A 27494-nucleotide genomic window follows, 5' to 3' on the forward strand; every position below is an offset into this window, starting at 1 on the left:
GGACCCCGACGCGCATGCGCCTTCCGGCGCCCCTACTCAGCTTTCCACGTTTCACTTCCCTCCCTTTTTCCTCCTCAGCTCCCACTCCACCGCCGCGATTGGCCAGCGGGCCTCCCCACTTCGGCCAATAAACGCCGCTCTCTCGCCCCCGTGTTACTGGGTAGAACAAAACAAAAACAAACAGAGCGAGAGGGGGCTGAGACGCTCTGAGGCGGCGGCAGAGGCTGAGCAGCGGGTCTCGGCCGGCGGACCGGGGACCTGGGCGAGCAGTGGCGACGGCGGCGGCCCGAGGGGTCAGTACCAGCGGGGCGGCTCGCACGCTCAGAACGACTGCACTCTCTCCCTCAGCCCCCGTCTCTCCTCGGAGGTAGCCGCACGTTGGGAGGGGGAGGGGGCCCGAGACCGCGGCGGGGTCGGGTCGGGGCCGGCCCCGGGTGGGCGGGGGTCCGGCCTCCTCCTCGGAGCCCCGCAGGCGGGCCGCGGCTGCCCAACGCCCCGGGATGCGGAGGGCGGGCTCCGGTTCCCTCCCGGGCCGAGGCCCGGAGCGCGGCGGCGCGGGCCCGCCCCCTCCGGGACCCTCTCGGGGCCGAGCAGGGTGCGCGGGGCGCTCGCCAGCGAGGGGCTGCTCCTCATCCGCGCCAAGGCCGAGTTCTCATTTTTACTTGGAGGGGGGACGTTGGGAGGCGTGTTTCTGGCGAGACTGAAATCCTGTGAGGAAGGTTCGCGCCCTCCCCGCCCTCCTGCTCTCCCTGGAGGACCCCGGCCCAGCGTTCCCAGACCCCGGGCCCGCGCTCCGGAGCCCAGGCCCGGCCGCTCTGGTCCGGCGTCCCCCGGGGCCGGCCTGGACTGGGGCCCGCGGGGTCCCGGCCTGCGCCCGCGGCGGGGAGGAAGGCCCGCCGCCGCGGGAGGGGCCGCTGGGAGGCCGACACGTGCCGGCCTCCCCGGCCCTGCGCGGACTTCGGGCGAAGGGTCGCCTTTTTGGTTGAAAATCTCCCAGGGACAACAAAGACAGGAAGGGAGCCCCCTCTCTGTGAAACGCAGGCCGCGTCTGCTGCATCCGTCGATTCGGTGCTGCAGTGCACACGGGGAGGGGTCCTGTACCCCCCACCCGCTCCCCGCCCCGAGCTTCGAAAACTGCAGAAGTCGGTCTCTCGCGTCGCGCATACCCTTGTGAGAACTGGCTGCGTGACCAGCAGCCGGGCAGTGTCTGCAGTGATTAAAACGATCAAAAATGCAGCTTCGTGTGAACAAAAAGTCACCGCCTGTTTTTACTTGTATGTTTACTGCTGTTTTAGAATTTTGGCGTTCTTACTAATTTAAGTTTTCTTAGAAACCACCGTATACTTTTCTAAAAGGGGAGCACTGCACATGCGTTTTAAGTTCCATTATTGGTATTTATGCCCTTAACTTTCCTTCATTATAGGTTTCTTAAATTCCTTACTATTTCAGCAGCGATCTTTGAATTATATTTTGATTGGTTCTCCTGTTGTAGTAATGAAAAGAAAAATAGTTGCTGGGTGTGCAAAAATAAATGACACTTTGAGGTCTTCTGCGCAGCTTTTGCATCATCGTGGCTGAATACTTTCAGCTGCTTTTTAAGTTGCTAATTAGCTGTATTGTAGCCCTGGAATGAAAACAAATAATTTTCTGGTTAACATACGGCCTAAACTTGACTAGAAACTGTCAGAGTGGTTTATGAGGTCTATTTCAGGAAACAGATTTTTGGGGTGGGGGCTGGTGGGAAGGGGCGGTTCTATCTGCTGCGGAATGTCATGGCATTTGAATGTTTCTGGTTGTAGGTTTCTGTAAAAACCCACTGAAGAAATGAAAACTGTTTAATGTTAGCCTTAATTTTGTCAAACTTCTATGAATGCTTTTGTTTTCTTATGGAAAATTTTATTATTTCGTTTCAAGGATGTGGCATTTAGAATTTTTGCTTTATGTAGTTAAGTGTGGGCTAAAAATCTTACGGATTGTGGAGTAAACTGGAAAAAAGCTCCACTACTTTGAGGAAAGGAAAAACATGCAATGTGTCTTTATCTTTCTCTAAATTCTTAAAATGTCTGTGTTGCTATCAAGTGTGACTGAGTTCTTGATTGCTTTATCATTGCCTAAAGACACAGACAAGACCCCCTCCCCAGTTAGGATTACTAAATAAAAACAAATATGGTAAGTTCTAGATAATAGTCATACTTAATAATTTTCTTTGCCCAACTGAATGTCTTTTGTGTAATAGTTTAAAATAAATATTATTTTTAGTGTTTGGAATGTAATATTTAAAGATTTGATATAACAGTAAGAGTCTTTGTTTTAATAAGCTTCTGTCTGTTAGCCCTAAAACAGAATCTTCTTGTGGGATATTAAAATCTTGTATTGAACTTGTGCAAGCAGTACTGGATTGAGAAGGTCTGGGTTCTGGTTTTTCCACTGAGCACTGTCTTTGGACAGATCATCTACCTTCTCTGAATTTTAGTTGTGTGCAGAGTGGAGTAAATAGGTCAAGGTTGTTTTGAGACGGACATGAAATAATGCCTATAAAATTCTCTGTAAAATATAAAAGGCTTTATAAACACCAGTTAAAATAATTTCATTTCCTTTAGTAGCTAGGTTCTGCAGAAAGTATTGACAGACTTCAATGTAATTCTAGTTTAAAAAGCTCATACACACATCATAAGACATTTTCACTGTCCTAAAATATGTAACTCATATAAAATGAAACATATGGCATTTTCAGACATGAAAAACACCAAGTGCCTAGGTTTCCAAACTATTTTTGCTTATATATTTATATAAGTCTCTATATGCATATCTTTAACGGTAATTTTTTCCCCTAAATCCAGAGTTGATGGAAATTATGATATTGAAAAGTCATTATATAGAATTACATAAGTCTGTGTATTTTAAGTAGAATTAGAATAATCTCACCATTTTCTTAACTTCTGAAGTGGTATGATAGCATCCTGGTAGCCTAAGGATTATGCCTTATTAAGTTTTATCATGGTTAGCATTAAGGTGTGTGTATTTTTGTTTTACAAAATAATACCCTTTTCTGGATCAAAGGACTATAAACCTTTTAGATGTTAAAATAGTAAATATTAAGGAATTTAAAAGTTAGGTGAGGGGTGCCTAGCTGGCTCAGTCTGTGGAGCATGTGACTCAATTTCAGAGTCATGAGTTTGAGGCCCACATTGGGCCTAGAGTTTACTTAAAAAAAAAAAAAGTTGAGTCCCAGAAGGCATCACATATTATTATTATTATTAGTAAGTAATTTTGTTAATTTATAATTTGTATTAATGTAATAAATATTAATAATTTATTTATATTTATTGATATTAATGAAATGACATTTAAAAATAGGTTGTTTTATGAGAAAGGTATGCTTTTCTGCAATTAGTTTATTAGTCATTTTCATTAATTTGTGCATTTTAGATCTTGAAAGCATATTGCTAGTGAAATGATTGGGAAGGCTTATATAGAACCTATATGATGTGAACAGATCAGTGGTTAAGTACTGTAAGCCACCATTTTAAAAATACTTGCAGAGAGATTCTAAAATCATTTGGTTACACTTTCTGGTAATAGTTTCCATGAAAATATATTTTGATAGTCTTTCAAGTAACAGATTTATATCACTAAGTTAAATAAGAGGTAACTGATTTCATCAAAACCTTCAACATTAGTAATTTTTAAGCCATTTTTGAACTGAGGTCTATAATACTGAGATGCTAATGTCATTGTACTTATTTATTTTTTGAAGGCAAGTTTTTTTGTTGTTTACTTTTTATTTTTTAAAGAGAATGGGGGAGGCATCTGGCTGGCTCAGTTTGTAGAGGATGCGACTCCTGATATCAGGGTTATAAATTTGAGCCCCATATTGGGTGTAGAGATTACTCAAATATAAAATCTTCAGATTTTCTTTAAATTAAAAAAAAAGTGGGTTTTTTAGATTATGAAAATAATAATTCTCATTGTAGAAAACATTTACAAAAATTTCTCCCAATCTCAAAGTCTTAGAACTATAATTATGGACACCTAGGTAATGAAATGGCAGACCTGTCTTCCTTCAGATATGTTACAATGTGAAAAAATAACACGGTCATGTCATATGCTTGATTAAAGCTGTTGCTTGCATTTTGTAGTAGTTCTTAAAATTCATTTTTAGTGAATTTTCCAGTATTAATTTATATCAGATTAATTATGAAGCCTGGTAGTCCTAAAAAATTTGGAGTATGTATATACTGCTTTAATTTTACTTCCAAGTTAAAGGGATGCTTTGGCACATTCAGAAACATGGTTTTTTGTTTTGTTTTGTTTTGTTTGTTTTTTTTTTTTTTTTGACAGAGGTACACTTGTCAGGAAGATTGAAGCCAAATATTAATAGTGGTAAACTATTTTTCAAAATAAAGAGAATTCTTTTTCAAAAAATGAAATTATGTGCTGATTTTTTTTTACAGTGATTAAGTAAATTCAATTTATTAATTATATCAGTTTGGAAGATACTGAAACTTTTTTCTTTTTAAGGAAATAGATCCCAAGGGAAGACTTCCATTAGTAATATAATCAGTGCACGTGACATTAAGGAACTATGGATGTAGAAAATGAGCAAATACTGAATGTAAACCCCTCAGGTAAGCAAGACTATTTTGAACCTTGACTGTATTATGAGCATATGTGAGGTCCTACAAAATTTTATGAAAACATAGTATTAAAACCAGCTTTTTACTTTAAAACCATCTTATTGGGCACCTGGGTGGCTCAGTGGGTTGAGCTGTTGCCTTCTGCTCAGGTCATGATCTCAGGGTCCTGGGATTGAGTCCCGCATCGAGTACCGCATCTGCTCGGCAGGGGGCCTGCTTCCTCCTCTCTCTCTGCCTGCCTCTCTGCCTACTTGTGATCTCTGTCTGTCAAATAAATAAAACCTTAAAAAAAAAACCCCAAACCATCTTATTCATGCTACAAGAAAGTGAGTTATATTATTTTTAAAATCAAGTTTGGGATTTTTTTTTATTTAAATATTTATTTACTTGAGAGGGAGAGAACAAGCTGGGGGAGGGGGCAGAGGAAGAGGGAGAAGCAGACTCCTTGCTGAAGAAGGAGCCCGATGTGGGGCTTCATCCCAGGACCCTGGGCTCTTGCATGACCTGAGCCACTCAGGTGCTCCTGTGGTTCTTATTTTTATGGAAATTCTTCACATGTCCTTATCTTTCTGCCCATCCTTTCACATTCCATACACTCTTATTCTCCATTTTTTATAATAAACTGTAAGGTACAGAATGGAGAAGAATAGTAAACCTGTTCACTGATATTTTCAAATGAGCTAGTGATTTCTATAATACAAACTATTACTGGTGTTTAAATCTCTTTCCTTTTTTTTTTTTTTTAAGATTTTATTTATTTGACAGCGATCACAAGTAGGCAGAGGCAGGCAGAGAGAGAGGAGGAAGCAAGATCCCTGCTGAGCCCGATGCGGGGCTCGATCCCAGGACCCTGAGATCATGACCTGAGCCGAAGGCAGAGGCTTAACCCATGAGCCATTAATTAGGAAAGAGATCGATCTCCTTCATAATTAATAATTTACATGTTATATTATCTATAGTATTTTTCTTGATTTTCCATGGTCCTTCAGTTAGCACCTTATCATAAAAATAGTTTCGTGGGGAGCATCTGGGTGGCTCAGTGAGTTAAACCCTCTGCCTTCGGCTCAGGTCATGATCCCAGGGTCCTGGGATCAAGCCCCACATCAGGCTTCCTGCTAGCCTGCTTCCCTTCCTCTCTCTCTGCCTACTTATGATCTCTGTCAAATAAATCTTAAAAAAAAAAACAAAACAAATTCTGTGGAATAGAGGTTTAAATGTTGAGTAACTTAAGAAAACTTAAAATGTATTTATAACTTTCAGAAAAATCTTATATAGGATTTTGAAGTATCCTGAATGGGGAGAGCTTTTCCTATTGGTATATTTTATCATATTTCATTTTTTAAAAGATTTTATTTATTTATTTGACAGATACAGATCTTAAGTAGATCCACAGACACAGATCTTAAGTAGGCGGAGAGGCAGGCAGAGAGAGAGGAGGAAGCAGGCTCCCTGTTGAGCAGAGAGCCCAATGCGGGGCTCAATCCCAGGACCCTGGGATCATGACCTGATCCGAAAGCAGAGGATTTACCCCACTGAACCACCCGGGTGCCCCCATATTTCATTTTTTAACACTGTAATAGTATTATTTTTTCAATGACTAATTCATTGTGTACAAATTATATAGTTTTCTTTGATCTGAACAGACACTTTGAAATTGAAACCTCTTTGCCATTTTGTATTTATACACCTGATTTAAAGTGTGCTAGAAAATTATAGTTGAAAAAAATTATTGCAATAATTAATGATTATTTTGGTGCTGCTGTATACAATAGCTATGTGAATACTTGTTTTTAGGGTTATAAATGGGCATTATATCCCTGCTTCATTGAAGTGGGGTTGGTAAGAATATATTTTAAGAATATATTTAACATATAATTGCTTCTTTTCTGTACAGCCCAGTGTGATAGCTACTAACCATGTGTGACTACTGAGCGCTGGAAATGTGACTTGTCTGAAATGAGATATACTGTAGGTGCAGATGCATCCAGATTTTGAGACTTAGGATGAATGAAATAACCTCATTAAATTTTATATTGACTACTCTGTGTTCAAAATCTATAACAGATCTTGAACAGTAGATTAAATCAAATATATTAAAATTAATTTCTCCTGTTTCTTTTTAATATGGATATTAGGAACTTTAAAATTACTTGTTTGGCTTGCGTTATATTTCTGTGAGACAGCATGACTCACAGACATGATGCCTCTGGCTAAAACTGCCTTAATATAAAGGACTGGTTCTTTAATACTTGGATGGGCCTTAAACAGACCTTTGCTATAAATTCTTCCTGAATCAAATAGTTCAAGTCAGACCAGTGTATTAATTTCAACTTCTACTTAGACCAGCTCTGTTTCTTTGGAGAAATAGGTTATTTGTTCTGACCTTCAGTTTTCTCAGGTTGTGTTAAACTGGGGTATAAATGCCCTCTCTATAGGTTTATCAGTAGGATTAAATGAGATTATAGTATATGTATGTCATGCTCGTAGCACTTACTTTGTATGTAACAAATGAAAATGTGCTAATATTGTCAATTTTGATTATGTCAGGCAGTGGACCATTAGTTGAAAATTTGAATGCTACTGTGATACTGGGAGTTACAGTGGTTACTACTGAGATGCCAGAGAATTTAGAAGGGGAATTAGTACACAGTGGAAAACAATTTTGAAGTCGCCACATTATGTACTCAAGTTTTTTATCTTTTGTATTTTGGTTTTCTTAAAGTCCGATCAGTGGTGGTTATGGAAACCTGAAACCTGAGCAAATATGGGGCACCTAGATGGCTTAGTCGGTTAAGTGGCCAACTTTTGATTTCAGCTCAGGTCATGATCTCAGGGTCCTGGGATTGAGCTCCACATTGGGCTCTCTGCTAGTGGGGAGTCTGCTTGACGATCTCTCCCCCTTTTCCATCTTGCACCCCCTACTAGTGTGTACACTTTGTTTCTCTCAAATGAGTCTTAAAAAAAAAAAAAGACTAGGTAAATATGAACAGCAAAATACAAAATAGTTGATGGAAACATGGGTTAAAAATTTAAGGTCTAATAGATAAAATATACCTAGATATGTTCTGCTGCAGTCATACAAACATATTTGAAAGGATATTAAAATAGCTGAAACTCAGTTGTGAAAAATATATTGAAATTGAATACTTCAGTACTCCAAGTGATAGTATAAAGCATTTTATTGTAATTTGCAGTCCTTTATCATCTGGGTGAGTTTAGTGGTTTTCCGTAATTATAGAATAATGAAAGCAGTATGTTACAGGTAGATGTTTAATGTTTTCTTCAACTGCCTGCTCTTGAAATTACATCTGACTTGTCTGATCTCTGGTCTTTTTTTTTCTCCTTCCTCTTACTCTTCCGCTTTTCTCTCTTTATGATCATTCCCATGTCCTGTCTCTTTAGCTGTCACTACTCTGCTCTAGCTCTGTATTTTTTACAGTTATAATCATCAGAGATTTAATTGTGGATTTGAATCCTGGCCACAGTCCATTTTAGATAATGTAATTTTTCCATGAAACATTTCTCTCTGTAAATTGAGGATAAACAGCTTTATTATAGAGCTTTGTGAAGATAAAGCTTTGTGAAAATAGAGATAAAGACCATGTATGTAAAGTGCCTGGCACAGAACCTGGTATCCAGTAGTAACAACAATGATGGTAATGACAAAGGAAGTTGCACTCCTGCTATGACAGTTACTGCTACTAGTAGTTGTAGTATATTTATGATGATGGTTGTGATGATGTGTCAAACTCACCCTCTAACTTCCTTAGTCTAAAAACTTTTTAAGACTACATTTTTAAGACTACATTTCATGCTGCTTCTGTTTAAAAGCTCTTTATTTTTTGAGTGTTGCTTGCTTATTTACCCCAAAATTTTACCCTTGATCTTTTCAGTTAGTGAATAAATTATTGTAACATTTTCTTCGCTGGTCTTTATTTTATACTTTCTTTTTTTCCTAATATATTCTGTATTTCTATGCTAAACTAATCCTTTCATTACTACCTGTGATACAAACCTAAGCTCTGACCCTTTGAATGTGAGTGGTCAGCAGTTACTCTGATGAGGTAAACAGGAGCAAGATTATGAAGGCTCTTAAGTTACAAGGTAATGAGTTTTAAACTTTCTTTTGACCCAATGGGAACATGGAGGCATGTTTTAGAAAATCAGTTTTCATGCAGTTTGGAGAATGGTTTGAAGATTGAAGGCACAAAGACTATTTAGGAGACTAATGATGTAATTGGACTCTACTTAATGTTTGTTTTTTGATTACCACAATGTTCTTAACTTTTAGACTTTTTGTCAAGAATTACAAAGATTTCAACACATCTCTTTCTTACAGGTTGTTTTAATAAATTTTCAGTTTCAGCATATTATCTTAAAACAAGTTAAAGCCTATACACATAGACTTGACACAGTTTAATTACATGTAGGAAATGTAAAACCATTTGAGGGATTCAGTTCTGACTTGAATTAGCCATAATGAACGAAACTGTGGCCCAAGGGGAACTAATTTCAGCAGTTTACTGACTTAAGAAGTTTTACGAGCAAAGCCAGCTGTATTCATGCCATTGATCTCCACGGACATTTGAGTTGATAGTATGAATTATGCTCTGTTGGGTGCTGAGGGTACAGAGAAGTACAGATAAAGGCATGGTTCCTCTTTTGAGACTTATGACTTACTTGGAAAAGCAAGACTACTACATAAATTAGAAATAACAAAGTGGTTTGTTTCTTACGTGGTAAATGAACTGTGTGTGGGCATTAGTAGTATTGTGGCTAGAATTGTTAGAAAAGTTTTTATGGAGGAAATAAAACTTGAGTATATCCTAAAGGATACAATGGGACCATTGGAAACTCCAAATGTGTTGCTGTCTTTCAGGGAATAATGTATAAATCTTACATAGTCTGAAAGATTGTCAGAAGGTGATATGCAATATGAGTTGTTTGGATAAGTGAATTAGAGCTTTGAGAGCAAGCTTTATCCCTCTCCCCCCCAGGCTTTACATTTGAAAGCAGTGAATCCTTAGCAGTTAAGCTCAGTAATCATATGTGATCATTTATTTGTCAAATACCTTTCAGGCTCTTTGGATTAGTAATATTTCCTAAGTGTCTATAATTAATTAATGAGTTTTTTGGCAAGTTATTTAAACACTATCAGCCTTAGTTTCCTTATCTGTATTAATGATCTTTTTATGTAGTAAATAGATCTCAAACTTGTGGGTAAATGACAAAACATCCAGCACAGTGCCAGAGAAATAAAAGTAGGAATTCTGTAAATATTAGTTTATCTTTCTTCTGTTCAAGATTGTTAGTATTTTCTTACTATTTCCAATTGCTTAACTCTCTTTGATCATAAAAGTCTAAAGGTTTCGTCTGTGGTTGTATATTAACATAGATTTTATTTCTAAACATAGGAGATTACGTGCTTTCATTAAACTTCGCTCATCAAAATGAACTTAGTTTACTTTCTGTGATAATGTGAAAATAATTGTTTTGTTGTCATTTATTAGATCAAATCATATAAATTATCAGTATGTCACTGTTACCTAAAAAATAGTAATTTCATGCGATTCAGCCTAATATAACATGATGATAACTGGTATAACATAAAGTACTTATGTAGAATTTTCTTTCTTCATTTTCCTCTTTAAGATCCTGATAATTTAAGCGACTCTCTCTTTTCTGGTGATGAAGAAAATGCTGGGACTGAAGAAATAAAAAATGAGATAAATGGAAATTGGATTTCCGCATCCTCCATTAATGAAGCTAGAATTAATGCCAAGGCAAAAAGGCGCCTGAGGAAAAACTCATCCCGGGACTCTGGCAGAGGCGATTCAGTCAGTGATAATGGAAGTGAAGCCCTTAGAAGTGGAGTAACTGTACCAACCAGTCCAAAGGGAAGGTTGCTAGATAGGCGATCCAGATCTGGCAAAGGAAGGGGACTACCAAAGAAAGGTTGGTGTATTCCAAGTACAAAGAAGCAAATAGAATACAATATGGCATGATACTTAAACTATGGTTTCCTTGTTCTAGGAATGTGAGAAATTTAAACATTGATAATGTAAGATTTTATGATTTGTATATATATTTACAAAGTAATAATCTGAGGACCATCCCACTTTTTCTTTAAGTTGAGCTTTTTTTCTGGAGGAGATTTTTCTCCTCCAGATTTCTTGAGCAGAACTTTATTATTTTCAGCCAAATACACGTGAATTTTTTGTACAGTTGTGAATTGTGCATTGTATTCTCTTTGCTTGAAAGTAGGGTCAGAAATTCATCCTACCTGGGGGACCTGGCTGGCTCAGTCAGTGGAGTATGTCACTCTTGATCTTGGAGTCATGAGTTTGAGCCCCATATGGCAGGTAGAGATTACTTAATAAATAAAAGTTTAAAACAATGCATTATATGTATTATCTAATGAATGTAATTATGCTCTTTGTTAAAAATATAGGATAAATATATATTGGATTGGTAATAAGTGAATCAGAATTTTAATGATTTCATAGATGGTTCCGAGTTCGTGTGTTCTTTTGTTCGTTTCTTTCTTTCTTTCCATTCATTCATTCATTCATTCAATTTAATTAAAAGATTTTATTTTTTAAGTAATCTCTATACCTAACATGGGGCTAAAACTTGCAACCCTGAGATCAAGAGTTGCATGCTTTACCAAGTAAGCCAGTGAGGAGCCCCCCAAGTACTCTCCCATTCTTTCTTGGATACTGGAGTGGAATGATCCTGTTTTTTTTTTTTTTTTTCTTAAGATTATATTTATTTATTTTGAGAGAGAGAGAGCATGAGTAGAGGGAGAGGCAGAGGGAGAAAGAATCCTTGAGCAGACTCCCTGCTCATTGAGGACCTGGATGTCCCAGGACTCCAGGATCATGACCTGACTGAAGGTAGACACTTAACCGAGGCACCCCAGTAATGGTCTATTTTTTCACTGCTATATCAGAGTAATGACTAGCAGTTGTAGATACTTAAGTATTTGTTGATGAGGAATGTTAGCTTTGGTCTGTGGTAGGATTTTGATATAATTTGAAGATTTCACAGCTTCTGAATGGTGTGAACTTCAATTTATAGCCTAGGATTCTTGTTAAATGTTTTTGTGGTCAGTCAAAAACTGTTACTTTGTTGAATGGCTTTATAACCATTGGTTACATCAAAATGAATCCTAATAATCAGATTCTGCTTTGCTCTAGTCTTGATAGAAAAAACTCTCAAAAAAATTGGTGATACTGAGGAGTTCCTTAAAAATAATGTAATGTATTAAGCATTACACAAATATTTCAGTAAGTTTTATGTAGAAAAACCACTTTGAAAGTTGGAATTGTTAAACTTGGGCTGGTTAGTTTGTAAACAGGTACACTCTGTAAACAGAGTGCAGGTAATGCTTAAATAGCTTAGTTATTTGTAGCATATTGCCAGTTGTCAAGTATAGTTTAATGTGTACTATTCTATTTAAAGGGTATTTGACTTTGAAACACTTAGAGTGGAAACTGTGCTTCTTTGTTAAGTAATTTCTCCCTTACTGACTTTCCTATACCACATCTTATTGGTTCAAAATACGTCTTTTTGTTTTGGTATTATGAAATGTCAAATAAAATTTAGAGCTCAGCTACATTAACACACCCCTTGGAGTCCCTGATACACATATTTTTCTGATCTTGTTTTGTTTCTGCTTTCATTTTAAAGCATCTGCCTTTTTAGTTTTAACTTTATAAGCTATTTCAACTTGATGTTTTAGAAATGGGTTGTAAAATATATAATATCTAATCACTACTGAAAAAGCAGTGATCCAAAAAAAAAAATGAGGTTTAAAGTATAATTCAACTGGAAAAAAAAGCTGGCATAGAAATTGAATGCAGTTTTTTAACTTACTTAATTAATATCTGAATATCTAAATTCAGTTAAAATTTATGAACTGAACTTTGTGTTTTTTCTCAATTCTAAACTTTTTCAGGTGGTGCAGGAGGCAAAGGTGTCTGGGGTACACCTGGACAGGTCTATGATGTGGAGGAGGTAGATGTGAAAGATCCTAACTATGATGATGACCAGGTATCAATGTTTTACTTTATTTTTTTAGTCTGTAAGTTTTTTGACTTCTTGTCTGTAGTTTACTCATACATTTGTCAAATTATACATTCTATATCTATACTCCGTGCCTGTCAAATCATGTATATATGATTTATAGCATGTGTGTGTGTATATAGATATACACATAACATGTGTGTATGTATATATAAACATTAGTATCTATGTCTAAATCATACATATACTCGCTCCTTTTGGACTTTAAGGTAAATTTAGGATTAGGAAATCAAATTAACTGATGATGATATATGTGTAATTTTCATTTCATTTCTGAAATGAGTCAAAAATAGTCTTTACAGATTTAGGATGATTGAATTTTAAAGTTTTTTTTTTTTTAGGTTTTATTTATTTGAGGCAGAGTTGGGGGTGGGGGCAGAGGGAGAAGCCAATTCCCTGCTGAGCGGGGAGCCCAATGTGGTCTTGATCTCAGGCCCCTGGGATCATTACCCAAGCTAAAGGCAGATGCTTAACCAACTAAGCCACTGAGGTGCCCCAAGTTGACTGTTTTTTTAAAAAATATTTATTTGTGAGAGAGAGAGGGAGAGACTGGGAAAGGAGCAGAGGGAGAGAATCTTCAAGCAGGCTCCCTGAGTGCAGAGCCCACCATGGGACTCAAACTCAAGACCTATGAGAGCATGACCTGAGCTAAAATTGAGTCAGATGCTTAACTGACTGAGCCACTTAGGCACCCCTCAGTAGACTGTTTTTCAATAAATTCTGTTAATATAGTTTCTATAGTAATGATAATTGAGAAGAATATATATTCTTTTGAATATCATTAAAGAGTTAGTAGATATTAGGCTCCTTTTAAAATACTACTATTTAGGATGGTAACTCTGTGGTAAATTTTATTTTGGGAACATGCCTCTTTTTTCAATGTTAATAATGTAAATTTTGTTTTTCTTATGCTGTACCTTTTATTCCAATGACTTACACATTCCATAACTGGAAGCCTATATCTCCTACTCCCCTTCACCAGTCTTGCCCCTCCCCTCTGGTAACTTTCAGTTTGTTCTCTGTGTTTACAGGTCTGATTCTTTTTTATTTGTTTTTTTATTCGATTCCACATGAGTGAAATTATCTGGTATTTGTCTTCCTCAGTCTTATTTCACTTAGGCTCATCCATGAGAATGTAAATTTTTAATAGATTTTATAGTGAACATATATATATTTATTTTTTAATGGAAAATTTTTAATTTATACAAAAGTGGGATAGTGTAATGAACATGCTTGTACTCCTCTCCCAGCTTTACCAACTTCAGTAATGGTCAATCTTGTTTAATCCTGTACCTCCATTTATTTTTTCTTTTGTATCACTCTACATGCACAACTCCCTCCCCGATTATTTTGAAACAAATCCTGGACATTATGACATATTTTTTAAAGTACTGTCTTGCAAGAGATAGTACATGGTGATGAGAATTTTAGACAGGAAATTATCAGGGTGTATGTTATATTGTTTTTATTCCATTTGATTGTATATACTTACCTATTTTAGCTAATTGTTGGACATGGAAGTACTCCCGAGAACAGGAAAAAATGTAGGATTCAGGTACTATAGAATGATTGCAAAATACTCTAATCTTAACATATGGTCTTTTAAGTGTATGTTGTTAGAAACTAATCACAAGGTGCATATAACCCCTTCTGGGTGTTTTTGCAGAGGACAAAGGGATAGAAAATTGAGAGTAATCTTCCATTTTTGAAATTTTAGTTGAATATTGCTTTTCTTTAGAGATTTTTTAATTTATTTTTTAAAAATTTTTAAAAAATACTTTTATTTATTTACTTGAGAGTGAGAGAGAGAACATGAGTGGGGAGGAGAGAGGGAGAAGCAGGCTTATTGCCTGATGTGGGACTTGATCCCAGGACCCTGGCTGGGATCATGACCTGAGCCGAAAGAGAACTTGAGAGAGAACACAAGCAGGGAGATGGGGGGAACAAATTGAGAGGGAGAAGCCATCTCTCCATTGAGCAGGGAGCCAGATGCGGGGTTTGATTCCGAGGACCCCGAGGTCATGAGATCACGATCGGAGCTGAAGGTAGACACACTCAACCAACTGATCCACCCAGGTACCACCGTCCATTTTTTTTTTAAAGTGAGGTTTTAATGAGAATACTAGGTATGACCTATAGGAAGCCATGTTAAAGCTTTTTGGTCAGTGAAGGATTGGTTTTGTGAGAGAGATAAAAAATTAACAAAATATCAGAGTTTGGGAGCAAGTCATATTTGCTGTGGTTAATGGTTCTAATCTCTGTTATTCATTTATTCAAACTTGTAAAAGAAGAGTGACATAGATTCTGTTTTAGTATCAGTGATCAAAACATGTAACATATCTTTTTCTTGCCCTGAATGAGGGTGGAATAAAAAATTGGTTGGAGGGGCACCTGGGTGGCTCAGTGGGTTAAAGCCTCTGCCTGCGGCTTGGGTCATGATCCCAAGGTCGTGATCGAGCCCCCTGCTTCCCCCTCTCTCTCTGTCTGCCTCTCTGCCTACTTGTGATCTCTCTCTCTCTCTGTCAAATAGATAATAAAATCTTAAAAAAATATATATAAAAAATAAAATTGGTTGGAGTATAAAGTCAGAATACAAAATTAAAAACATAAAATTATATTTTATAGTTAATTTTTAAGTTGGAATATAAAAATATGTAATTTATATTTAAATTATAAGTCAGAATATAAAATTAAAAATACAGAATTTTAGGGGCACCTGGGTGGCTTAGTCAGTTAAATGTCCAACTCTTGATTTCGGCTCAGGTCATGATCTCACGGTTATGAGATCAGGCCTACATCATGGTCTTGCTGGGCATGGAGCCTACTTAAGATTCCTCTCTCTGCCCCTCTCTGACCCTCCCTCCCCTCTCCCCATCCCGTGCTTGCTTACTCTCTGAAAAAAAAGAAAAATTCAGTTCTTATGAATATTTTGTTCATTAATCTATAAACTCTTTATCTCCTTTCCCTTCTAGGAGAACTGTGTTTATGAAACTGTAGTTTTGCCTTTGGATGAAACAGCATTTGAGAAGACTTTAACACCAATCATACAGGAATATTTTGAGCATGGAGATACTAATGAAGTTGCGGTAGGTTTAAAATTACAAGTATGATTTATTTAATATAGGAAAGAAAACACTGTTAAAAGCAGAACATCAGATCCAAAATGATCTTGGATCACTGAATTAAGTTTCAGCATTTTCTTTGGTATAAATGAATTTCTAAGACATGGAGTAAAATTTCCTTAATACAGATTAGTTCTTTCCTATTTGGGATGTGATGAAGACTATATGCCATTTCTTTCCCTGAGAAATGGCACAGTAATATTTTAATAATTTTTGTAATTATATATTTTTGTAATTAAATTATATAAAATTATAATAGTTTTTAGCATCTATGGATTTTTTCAAACCTCTTCAGGGATCTTGGTTAAAAAATGTCTGATTTAGTTCTGTGTTTTGGATGTTTATTTCCATGCTCAGGATTAAGATAAAATTTATCTTTGTGTTATGTCCAAGAAAGAGAACACAGATATAAAGATTTGAATAAGAATGTATACAGAAACCAAGAGAGCCAAAAGGAATCTTTCTCTTTTTTTAAAATTGCAACTCTTTAAAAGGCTTTTACATTTAGACTCTTATACTTCAGACTGGCTTTCTTGGTTTGTCTGATACCATGAGGTCTGATATACTTAGATTTGTAGGACTTAAATATAAAACAAATATTTGTTCAGTGCATACCATGTGAAGGAATTTGTAATAGGTGATTCCTTTATGAAGCTTAGTCAGGGAAGTGATATATATAACGTGAAGCCTTCTGTTGTAGAGGAAGAGCTTCAGTCCTGTAAGGGTAGACTATTAAAATCCTATCTACCTAGCATGGGACTAGACGTATACTATGTATTTATTAACTGAGTAGTACTATAAGCAGAGTGTTAGGGAAACATAAAATAGAGAGTAATAGAAAAGATGATTCTGAGTTTATATAAGAATGACTAGAAGCTTGACAGGGCAAGATGGTTGAAGAGTTTTCCAGAGAGAAGTATCTTATTTAAAAGCAGTGAGTTAGTGGTGTCTGGGTGGCACAGTTGTTAAGCGTCTGCCTTGGGCTCAGGTCATGAGCCCCACGTGAGCCCCACGTGGGGCTCCTTACTTGGTGGGAAGCCTGCTTCTCCCTCTCCCACTCCCCCTGCCTGTGTTCCCTCTCTCGCTGTGTCTCTCTCTGTCAAATAAATAAATCTTCCTTAAAAATAATAAATAAAAGCAATGAGTTGTTCAAGCACTGTCCAGGAAAGAGGAAATTCAGTGGGAAGAGACTGCTAACAAAGACACCAGTTAGGTGGCTATGAAAATAGTTTGGCACCCTTTTAGTAGTATAACATGGTTTATACTACTGAGTATTTAAACCTGGCATCCTGTAAGTAAAAAGAAAGGTTCTCTAAGTAACTGAGTTAGAAGTTAGCTTGTAGGGTCAACTGACTATTTCACTTTCAACTTGGCCACTCCAGTTACGTCCTCAGTAAATACTTAATTTTGCTTTGGGTATGATGACAATACCTCCCTGAAAGGGTTGAGTCTTAAATAAGATAATAAAAACTAAAGTGGCTTTTAAAATGCTTGCTACATTATATACAGTAGTTAGTATTAGCAGCTGCTATTACATTTTTAATAGGAAATTTCAACTTAATCCCAGCATTTAAAGAAATAATTCCACTTAAAAACAGTAGTTTAAGATCTCCTTTTAAACTTTATATGAACAGTATAAACTATGGTGGGAAGAGAAAACTGAGTGAAAGTAGAGTATAAACAATTTATGATAATGTAAAATGAATCTCACCAAAAATATTCATAGACGAATATTCCTGAAAATTAGGAACATCTGATAGGCTCAGTTGGAAGGGTACGTGACTCTTGATCTTGGGGTCCTCAGTTTGAGTCCCATGTTGGGTATAGAGATTACTTAAATAGAAAAAATTTAAAAAATTATAAGATGCAGGGTTAATTAATTCCTAACAACAAACTTATTTGCAATGTATAGTTTAATTGTTTTAAGTATAATTCACATTCTTCGTTCAGTGATGTTCAGATAGTAAAAGCTTGACAGAGTTAATCAATATCTAATTTTATATGCACAGAAAGATGTGTTTGTTCTAGCCTACAAAATTTGACTGCTTATCTTACTATTTCCAAAGGGGAAAAAGGTAAGGATATATGGATAAAATGTTGAATTTTTGAAACTAAAGTTATATTGAATTAAAGGCAGTGATATATACTTTTTAGTTTTTTTTGTTTTGTTTTTTTGTTTTTTTGTTTTTTAAATAGGAAATGCTGAGAGATTTAAATCTCGGTGAAATGAAAAGTGGAGTACCAGTGTTGGCAGTGTCCTTGGCATTGGAGGGAAAGGCTAGTCATAGAGAAATGACATCTAAGCTTCTTTCTGACCTTTGTGGGACAGTAATGAGCACAAATGATGTAGAAAAATCATTTGACAAATTATTGAAGGATCTACCTGAATTGGCATTGGATACTCCTAGAGCACCACAGGTTTGTATGACTCTTCTTTTTATTCATTCTCTCCCCCACTACACTTCCAATTACAGACATAATACATGCTCCTAGGAAATTTTAGTAGATAAAGAGGACGAAATGGCCCATATTTTTTACCACACAAAAATAACCCTCTGACATTTTAGTGTATTTTTGTCTAGCTGTTCTTCCTTTTCTTTTTCTTTTTCAAATGTAGTTTTCATCATACTGTAATTTTATATCCCACTTTCCACCCATGCTCTGTATAGTTTATAGGTCATTTTGTTTTTGCTGTCTGTATATTTTCTGTTACATGTGGTTAAGCTGTTATATGAGCTGGGATTTTAAAAATATGTAGATTGTTGTAATTGAAGATTGAATTGGCTTAACTGATATTTTCTGTTCCCTTTTGTAGTTTTGTGGGTAAACAATTAGAAAATTAATGATTTATGTTTCTGTTTAGATTTTGTCCTCAAAGTCTTATACTTTTATTAGATTTAATACATGCTGATACTATAATGTGACTTTCTGGTTTGAAATTGAAAATGTGTGAAATCGTTGGTATTTACTTAAACAACTTTTAAATCAAGGTAGGAGCACTTTACTTAAATGTTAATTTAGGAATAGAGTATAGGTAGTTTAATTTCTAACTGCTTTTTCTGTTACACTTTTCTTTGACGGACAGTAGTCTTTATAAGGTATTGAGCAGTTATTCAGACGTGGACTTTTTTTTCTTTTTGTAGCAGTACTCTTATATTTAAGAAATGATTACTTAAATACATATTATGGCATTTTTGAAAAATAAATGTCAAAAGGAAGCAAGGCCGGCAAAAATAACAACTTTTAACATTTTGGTGTTAAATCTCTTTTACTTTCTATGGGTATATATCAATGTATTTTTTTTTATATCCTTGCATTTTAATGAATTACATTGTATATTCTAATTTATAAACTTGATTTTTCTTAAAACCATAAAATGTAAACGCATTTCCTAATGGCCATATAATGTACCATCTTATGTATCTATCCTTTATTCTTGGACACTAAAGTCGTTTCCAATTTTTTAAGAAATAATGCTATGAAAAGGAGTACTTTGCTGGTTCCGTCTGTGGAGCATAAGACTCTTGGTCTCAGGGTCATGAGTTCAGGCCCCCACATTGAGTGTGGAGCCTGCTTTAACAAAAACAGCAACAAAAATAAGTAATGCTATGAAATACTTTCAGACAGAAATTTCTACACAAAGTTTCCACCATATAATAAATTCTTTTAATCAGTTTTTGAGAACACCTAGTCCCATTTTTTTGGTTTGTTCTCTTGAATTTAGGCCATTGGCTTAACAAGTAATTTTGATGATACACTGTTTTCAGGCAGTGTGCAAAGGTGTTGGGGGATTAGAATGGAGCAATGTGCCCCTGCCCATAGTACTCATCTTGAAGGGTAAGATGTGGGAGTGTATGCTGAGCATAACTAGCAGGTGCTAAGTAGATGTCTTTGAATATTCCCATATATCTTAGATATTGACTATGTAGTTCAGCCATTCTTCATCATTTATGTGTTTAGAAATTGTGTCCTGTAAAGGTTCATTTTAGATTTTTTTATATAGATTTTTTTTTCTTATTGTAGTTGGTGGGCCAGTTTATTGCTAGAGCTGTTGGAGATGGAATTTTATGTAATACCTATATTGATAGTTACAAAGGAACTGTAGATTGTGTACAGGCTAGGTAAGTAAATTAATTTTTCTACTTAGAATTTTGAAAGGGGAAAATTCTGCAGGATTTTATTGAAATGACATTTGAATTACTCAGACATTGCAGATCTCTGTCATTTGTGTGCATTCTCTGCTGCTAAAACAAAATTGAGATTGTTGACAGCTATAACAGGAAGAGGACAGTACTATAATGTAGAAGTTGGGGATTTTAGCTAAACCACTTAGCTACCTTTATGTCACACACCACTCTTCTCTGGGCCTCAGTTTCCTTATTTATAAAATGGAGGGATTGGACTGAGAATGTTTAAGATCTGCCCAAGTTTTCATTCAGGAATTGCATTCTGTAACTATTTAATACTCTAGTAAAATGGACGGTATTAACAAAGGAGCCCATTTTCAATTTTATTTTATATTTATTTGCTACAGCAATATTAGGAAATGTTTTTTATTCTTGTTCTTTGGTATAATTAATTTTAAATTAAATGTAATATTTGGGAGTCATCCTGTATGATTTTTATAACTTTCTGGAAACTTCGATTTGGTCTTAGCCATGTGTTAGGTTTTCTCAGGTGTAGGTGTTAATTTTCCTAGGACTACTCAGATCAGAGTGGAGTGGTTTCCCTGGTGGAAATGCATAGATCCATAGAGGTTAAGTTTTATGCAAAATGTTTCTCTTCAGTTAGATGAATTATTTTGTAATAAGGTTAGATTTCTTTTGACTAGAAAAGAAAAAAAGTATGAGAATATTAACATGAAAAGCAAATTTTCTTTTTTTTTGCTCCCAACTTTTTATTTTAAAAAGTAGTTTTTTAAAAAGACTTTTGAATTTTAGGTTTCTTTTAGGTTACGTGAAAGCTTTTAGGTCAGCCTCAATCATGTCCAAGTTGCCAAAGTTATTTATTGTTGTTATTATTATTATTTTTTTTTTGGTAGAGCTGCTCTGGACAAGGCTACTGTACTCCTGAGTATGTCTAAAGGTGGAAAGCGCAAAGACAGTGTGTGGGGTTCTGGAGGTGGGCAGCAGTCTGTTAATCACCTTGTTAAAGAGGTAACAACTACTGGGTATTGTCTTTAATTTAATTTACATGTATTTCTCTAGGGGAGTAAACTATACCCTCTAGCTGGTATTTTTGCAGACAAAAATTAAGTTCAGGGGCACTTGGGTGGCTCAGTGGGTTAAAGCCTCTGCCTTCGGCTCAGGTCATGATCCCAAGGTCTTGGGATCGAGCCCTGCATTGGGCTCTCTGCTCAGCAGGGAGCCTGCTTACCTTTCTCTCTCTTTCTGCCTGCCTCTCTGCCTACCTATGATCTCTGTCAAATAAATAAATAAAATCTTAGAAAAAAAAATTAAGTTCAGTCTTGAAGCTACAAATGGAAAATTGGATAACCTTTATATATTTGGCTTTATACTCTGGTGCTTTAAATTATACATGAATTATATAATTCATTATTAAATTTTTAAGGTTTCCCTAACTTAAAAATAAGACTGAGTTAAGTTAAAAGGGCTTTCATAAGAAGGCTATGTTTGAACCTCAAAGGAATGCCTGAAGTCTTATATTGGTTTTTAAAATTTTTCAAATACTGTGAATTTAGTTATTCAGTAAATAACTACATTTTTAAATGAGTGGCTTGAAACTGAATACCGTCAGATCATAAGTTATGAGTTATGAACACTAGAGTAGAACAGAGTGGTGGATTTTTCTAAGGAAGGTCACTACCTATATGCATGCTTTAAAAGTAAAAATAATTGAGATGCCAGATTTATTCTCTATGGATCTTTTTTTTTTTTAAAGATTTTATTTATTTATTTGACACAGGGAGAGAGAGAGAGAGAGATCCCAAGCAGGCAGAGAGAGAGAGAGAGAGAGGCAGAAGCAGGCTCCCTGCTGAGCAGAAAGCCCGATGTGGGGCTCAATCCCAGGATCCTGGGATCATGACCTGGGCTGAAGGCAGAGGCTTAACCCACTGAGCCACCCAGGTGCCCCTCTATGGATCTTTTTTTTCTGGTAATAAAGTAATGTTCTATAACTGTAAGCCAGAAAAAGTATTTAATCTTACTTGCAGATGGTTAAGAAAATTAGAAGATTTATAGCTCATGTGCTTCTGATTTTTTAGTATAATCTTTTCATGTGACTATAGTTTCGGTATTTAATCTTTTAATGATATGTGTACCTAGTTTGGGGTTTAAGGAGCTGAAAGTACAGATTTTTGACCAGTTTGCTTTTATATATCTTAAAGTAGGCAAGTTGGGGTTTGTAATGTCATGACTGCAACATCTGCTTTTAAAAATTTTTTCAAGTTGGAAAGATTGAGCTGTAAACGCAGTCAAGATACCAAAACATTTTGACAAGAAAATGACATAAAAGGCATCTAAGTGGGAGAGGAAGAAATAAAACTATCTCTATTCCCAGATAACATGATCTATATCTATATATAGGAAATCTGAATGAATCTATAAAAAAACAAAAAACCAACTGTCAACTAATAAATGAATTCAGCAGGGTTGTAGGGTATAAGATCAATATACAGTATTCAGTTCTAGTTCTGTACACTAGCAATGAATGATATGAAGTGAAATTAGGAAACAATTGCTTTTACAATAGAATAAAAAATATTAATATACTTAGGAATAGATTTAACAAGAGAAATATTATTCTTATATACCAACAACTATAAAACATTGTTGCAATAAATTAAGACCTAAATAAATAAAAAGCTATCCAGATAACCTATATTTATGGATTGAAAGATGTAAGATTGTTAAGATGGTAATACTGAGGGCACCTGGCTTTCTCATTTGGAGGAACTTGCAATTCTTGATCTCAGGGTTGTGAGTCTGAGCCTCATGTTGGGGTAGAGATTACTTAAAAAAAAAAAAAAAAAGATGGTAATACTACCCTAAAATCATTATTTTGAGAAACTGTCAAACTATTTTATATGAATTATCTCAAGCAAAAAACTTTCAAGATAAAAACCAAAGTAAAACTGCCAATATGAGTTTCAGGATTGCATTATTTGGATATTCATTTATTTTTACCTGGAAGGATGAGTTGGACAAAGAGGACTTTTAGAAATGTATACACATGTTTATAATTTATCATTCTCAAAAAAATGCATTGAACATAATGGGAAACATTTAAATACTTAAAGTTGCATAACAAAGTTACAAAACTCTAAATGATACAATCTATTAAATATATTAATTTACATTTATAAAGTAAAAACACTTCAAATGCCATGCTTTAAATATTTACTTTTCTAAAGCAGGATAATAGGAATTATTCATTAGGATGTATTCTATTGATCAAATTTTACTTGACCTTTCATGAAAGTACATTACAGAAGTTGCAGTCAAAGATACTTAAATGAGATTATTTAATTCAGTCAGTCAATATTCATTGATTTTGTACTAGGTGCAAAAGTGATTTTAAAAGGCAGTGTATAGGGAAGAACATTCTTGTTGAAGTTCTTTTGCTGGTAAACTTTTCCTCCTTCTCTCTGGAGTCATAGAGATTTATTTAAACAAGAAAGTCAAGTCTTGCTGCTTTAGCTACCACTAGAAGCTGAATTACTGATGAATGTTTTAGATAATTGGTTTCAAATCTTTAGCTGTAGAGAAAAGAGAGAGTATATACATTTTGCTCCGTCTCGTAAAGCACTATTATCATCACTTATTTTTTGGCTGCCAGTGCACTACTAAGGTCATCCTGATGGAAGTGAAAGTTTGTGATAGTTCATTAAAAATCCCATCTTGAGACTTTCAGTCAGTGCCCTCTAGTGGTCTTTAACATCCCTTGTTTTACAGTGAACATTGAAGCATTATGGTCCCAACTCAGGCCATGTACATCTTGAGTCTATTCCTAGATCTCAGTGATTATTAAGACACACTAAAGTACTGCATTTTCTTTATAATTATGAACTACTTAAAAATTGAGGGTGTATTTTTTTTGTGTGTGAATAAGTCATACTTTTAATTTTCAGAAGTGAAAATGACAAGGGGCTACTTGCCTTTGGAAAAGGCATTAAAGAATATTGGGGTAATAAGCTTTCGGTCTCATAGAGACAGTAATAAGACTCAGTTATCACACAGCTCTCAAAGTCCAATTAAATAATATGCTTTTAAGTAAAACAACAAAACAAAATAAAACAGAGTTACACAGAATCCACGAGGTGGTATTTGAAGAAGAAAAAGGAAAATCTGGAAATTCACATACTGAGAGTGCTCTATTGAAATCAAAGAAGCCCAAATCCCAAGGCAGGGTATCCAAGGTAAAATCAGTCTGCTCCCAACCATCCGAGGAAAAGAGACGGTGCAACTGCTACCTTGTATGAATAGCCATTTCTGGGATTCCTTTTCCTCTTTCCCATCTGCTGGCTGAATGGAAAGGACTACATTTCGGCAAGATACAGGCTTGAGAAAACCAACTTCATTTCCAGTAAAACGTGTTTCACTGCCACCAAAATTCTTACAAGTTATGTTGGGTGCTGGAAAACAAGGAACATGAGCTGTGTAGTTTGTACAGTAAACTGGTACTTGTGTAGCATCATTTAGTTTTGGATCTTTATTAATACATTACTCCAGTTTGAGGTTCTTGCACTTAAGTGTCTCCTCCATACTGGTGGTGGCGATGGCAGCAGCTCTCCAAGGTCCTGTGGTGACTGGTGACTGACATGAACCACAGGACACATAGGAGCCAGGTGGCCACGGTTTTTGGAGCAGCTGGCCCAGAGGACCAGGTGGCTGCCATCAGGGGTTTACTTTTTAATTATTAAAAAAAAATTGTCATGATAGTGTTGTTTCGAGTCTATATGTTCTTACACAGCTATTTGTGACCTGCTTTGAGAATAAGTAAATCCTATAGACAAAAAGCACAGATTTTTTTTTTTTCTTAAATTAGGAATTCTAGGGGCACCTTGGTTGCTCAGTCAGTTAAGTCAGTTAAGTCAAGTCAGACTCTTGGTTTTGGCTCAGGTCCTGCTCTGGCAGTTGTGTGATGGAGCCCCACCTCGGGCTCCGTGCTTGGTTGGTGTGGAGTCTGCTTCAGAATCTTCATCTCTCTCCCTCCCCCTCTGCGCACACATGTGTGCTCTCTCTAAAAAATGAATGAATAAAATCTTTAAGAAGTAAATAAAAACTAAGAATTCTAACATATCTCAATTTTTAAATTTAATAGATTGATATGCTGCTGAAAGAGTATTTACTCTCTGGAGACATATCTGAAGCTGAACATTGCCTTAAGGAACTGGAAGTACCTCATTTTCACCATGAGCTTGTATATGAAGTAAGATTACTTTGACATTCCACAGAGAATTATTAAGTGTTCCTTTTTGCACTATAGTAACTTAATGCTTCTTCAATAGCATATCTTTTTTTCTAAATTTTAATATTAAGGGAGTAAGTTGTTTTTAATTTCTTATAGTGATTATAATTACATGTCAGACAAAAGGAATCTGATATATTTTAGGAGCAGTTTCTTTATATGAATTAATGACCAAAGATTCATTCATTCATTCAATTTTTAGGCCATTGTAATGGTTTTAGAGTCAACTGGAGAAAGTACATTTAAGATGATTTTGGATTTATTAAAATCTCTTTGGAAATCTTCTACCATTACTCTGGACCAAATGAAAAGAGTAAGTATAACATTATTTTGCATAATTTTTAGGCTTAAATATATAATACTTTAAATGTATAATGATTGAATAAAGATTATGAATTGTCCATGAAATTTTCTTTCAGGTATGTTTAATAATACTATGCCTGTAGTTGTTTTTTTTTGTTTTGTTTTTTTAAATGGTTGTGATTATGTTTGACCCGTTGTAGCCATTTCTTGAAAGTATCTCTTCAGTGGGTTTTTTAAAGATGCGATTGTTCTTACTCAAGAGTTCTACTTTTTTTTTTTCTCTTAAGATTTTATTTATTTATTTGTCAGAGACAGAGGGAGAGAGAGCGAGCGAGCACAGGCAGACAGAGAAAGGCAGGCAGAGGCAGAGGGAGAAGCAGGCTCCCTGCCGAGCAAGGAGCCCGATGTGGGACTCGATCCCAGGACCCTAGGATCATGGCCCGAGCTGAAGGCAGCTGCTTAACCAACTGAGCCACCCAGGCGTCCCAAGAGTTCTGCTTTTAAGATATGAGAAGTTCTGTTTTATATCTAGAAACAACATGAACATGATCTTTTAACAAATACACTTTCATTTATTCCTATTTAAAATAGTGAAGTTCTTACTTACCTTGTATTTTTTCTAAAAAATATTTTATTTATTTATTTGACAGAAATGCGGTGAGAGAGGGAACACAGGCAGGGGCAGAGGGAGAGGAAGAAGCAGGCTTCCTGCCTGTGTGGGGCTCAATCCCAGGACCCTGGGATCACGACCTGAGCCCAAGGCAGATGCTTAATGACTGAGTCACCCAGGCGCCCCTTGCCTTGTATTTTTAAAAAGTAATAAATGTATATAAAGAAGTAGATGAAGAAATGTGTCCAGTGTCTGATATCTGCCTAAACTCTCTTGAGAGAACAATTTTAGAGAAAACATTCTATAACAAACATACCTGCTGTCTGTACTTTCCAAGGATCAGATCTGATTTCAGTCTAATTTTGTGAAGAGTTAAGGCCTTAAATGTAGCTTGATGACAGTGATAGGTATGGCATTATGTATTTCATATGGGCTAACATTCTATATATAATTTTGTTTTAGGGTTATGAGAGAATTTACAATGAAATTCCAGACATTAATCTGGATGTTCCACATTCATACTCTGTGCTTGAGCGATTTGTAGAAGAATGTTTTCAGGCTGGAATAATTTCCAAACAACTCAGAGATCTTTGTCCTTCAAGGTAATACTTTATTACTTCTTTTACATAAGATACTGGCTAAGTGCTTGGAAGGCTTAGCTAATTTTCTGTCATTCCAGAAGAATTCTGGAATTCTGTCAGAAAAATAACATCTCCCCTAAAGCTACTTAGGAGTGAAAATCATCTGTTTTGAGTTTATGGAAAAATGGGCAAAACTTATTTTGCAAAACTATACATGCCTACTTCATGAAGCCCTTGTTCACTGGAAGGAATCTAACTTTGTGTAGTAGTTCTGTGTACGAGGCTGTGTTCTATGTACTTGAAATATTATTTTAGAGTAGATATTAACACCAGTTAGATAAGAAAATTGAGGTTTAAGAAAGTGTGTGGTATACTTTTCCTAAAGTCACACATTAATAGAGGCCAAGGATGAATCTAGACCTTCCCTGGCTCAAAGATCTAGGCTCATTCCTGAACTCCATGTAGCTTCCTTTTTCTCCTTCACGGAATGGAGAATTAAGTCTAATTGAATCTTACCTCATTGGAAAGTGGATGTGTGTGATTCTTTGGAGATAATATATTTGTACTACTGGGATCTGACTCTTTAGGAGTTGATGAGTTTTTTTGTGGTTAAAATAAAGCTTATAATGAAGATTATAAATAGGTCTAAATGTTAGTAATAGATAAATTTGTGTATGTCTGCTTTATATACATTTTAAGTCTTCATAATTTTTAATCTGAAAAA

At 35.9% G+C, this 27494-nt stretch overlaps 2 protein-coding genes across 5 annotated transcripts in view; one reads left to right on the plus strand and one right to left on the minus strand.

Moving 5' to 3' along the window:
• Positions 1-203: 203 nt before the first annotated feature.
• Positions 204-27494, plus strand: part of PDCD4 (programmed cell death 4) — a 29287-nt gene continuing 1996 nt past the window's right edge. Inside the window, exons 1-11 of one of the 2 annotated variants that reach the window (XM_059398553.1) lie at positions 204-293; positions 4522-4628; positions 10290-10592; positions 12598-12692; positions 15698-15811; positions 18044-18265; positions 19871-19968; positions 20889-21003; positions 25130-25237; positions 25479-25589; positions 26652-26791. In XM_059398553.1, coding sequence (XP_059254536.1) covers positions 4586-4628; positions 10290-10592; positions 12598-12692; positions 15698-15811; positions 18044-18265; positions 19871-19968; positions 20889-21003; positions 25130-25237; positions 25479-25589; positions 26652-26791 — 1349 coding nt within the window. In that variant the 5' untranslated portion in view covers positions 204-293; positions 4522-4585. Of the gene's footprint in view, positions 368-4521; positions 4629-10289; positions 10593-12597; positions 12693-15697; positions 15812-18043; positions 18266-19870; positions 19969-20888; positions 21004-25129; positions 25238-25478; positions 25590-26651; positions 26792-27494 lie in introns of both variants that reach the window. The other variant, XM_059398552.1, reaches the window with a different exon arrangement.
• Positions 1245-27494, minus strand: part of BBIP1 (BBSome interacting protein 1) — a 43715-nt gene continuing 17465 nt past the window's right edge. Inside the window, exon 5 of one of the 3 annotated variants that reach the window (XM_059398560.1) lies at positions 1245-1624. The gene's annotated coding sequence lies outside the window, so the exon portion shown is untranslated. Of the gene's footprint in view, positions 1625-17659; positions 17681-24054; positions 24441-27494 lie in introns of those variants that run through there. The other 2 variants (XM_059398559.1, XM_059398557.1) reach the window with 2 other exon arrangements.

Source organism: Mustela nigripes, chromosome 4 (assembly GCF_022355385.1).
Source record: "Mustela nigripes isolate SB6536 chromosome 4, MUSNIG.SB6536, whole genome shotgun sequence".
Taxonomy (NCBI): Eukaryota; Metazoa; Chordata; class Mammalia; order Carnivora; family Mustelidae; genus Mustela; species Mustela nigripes.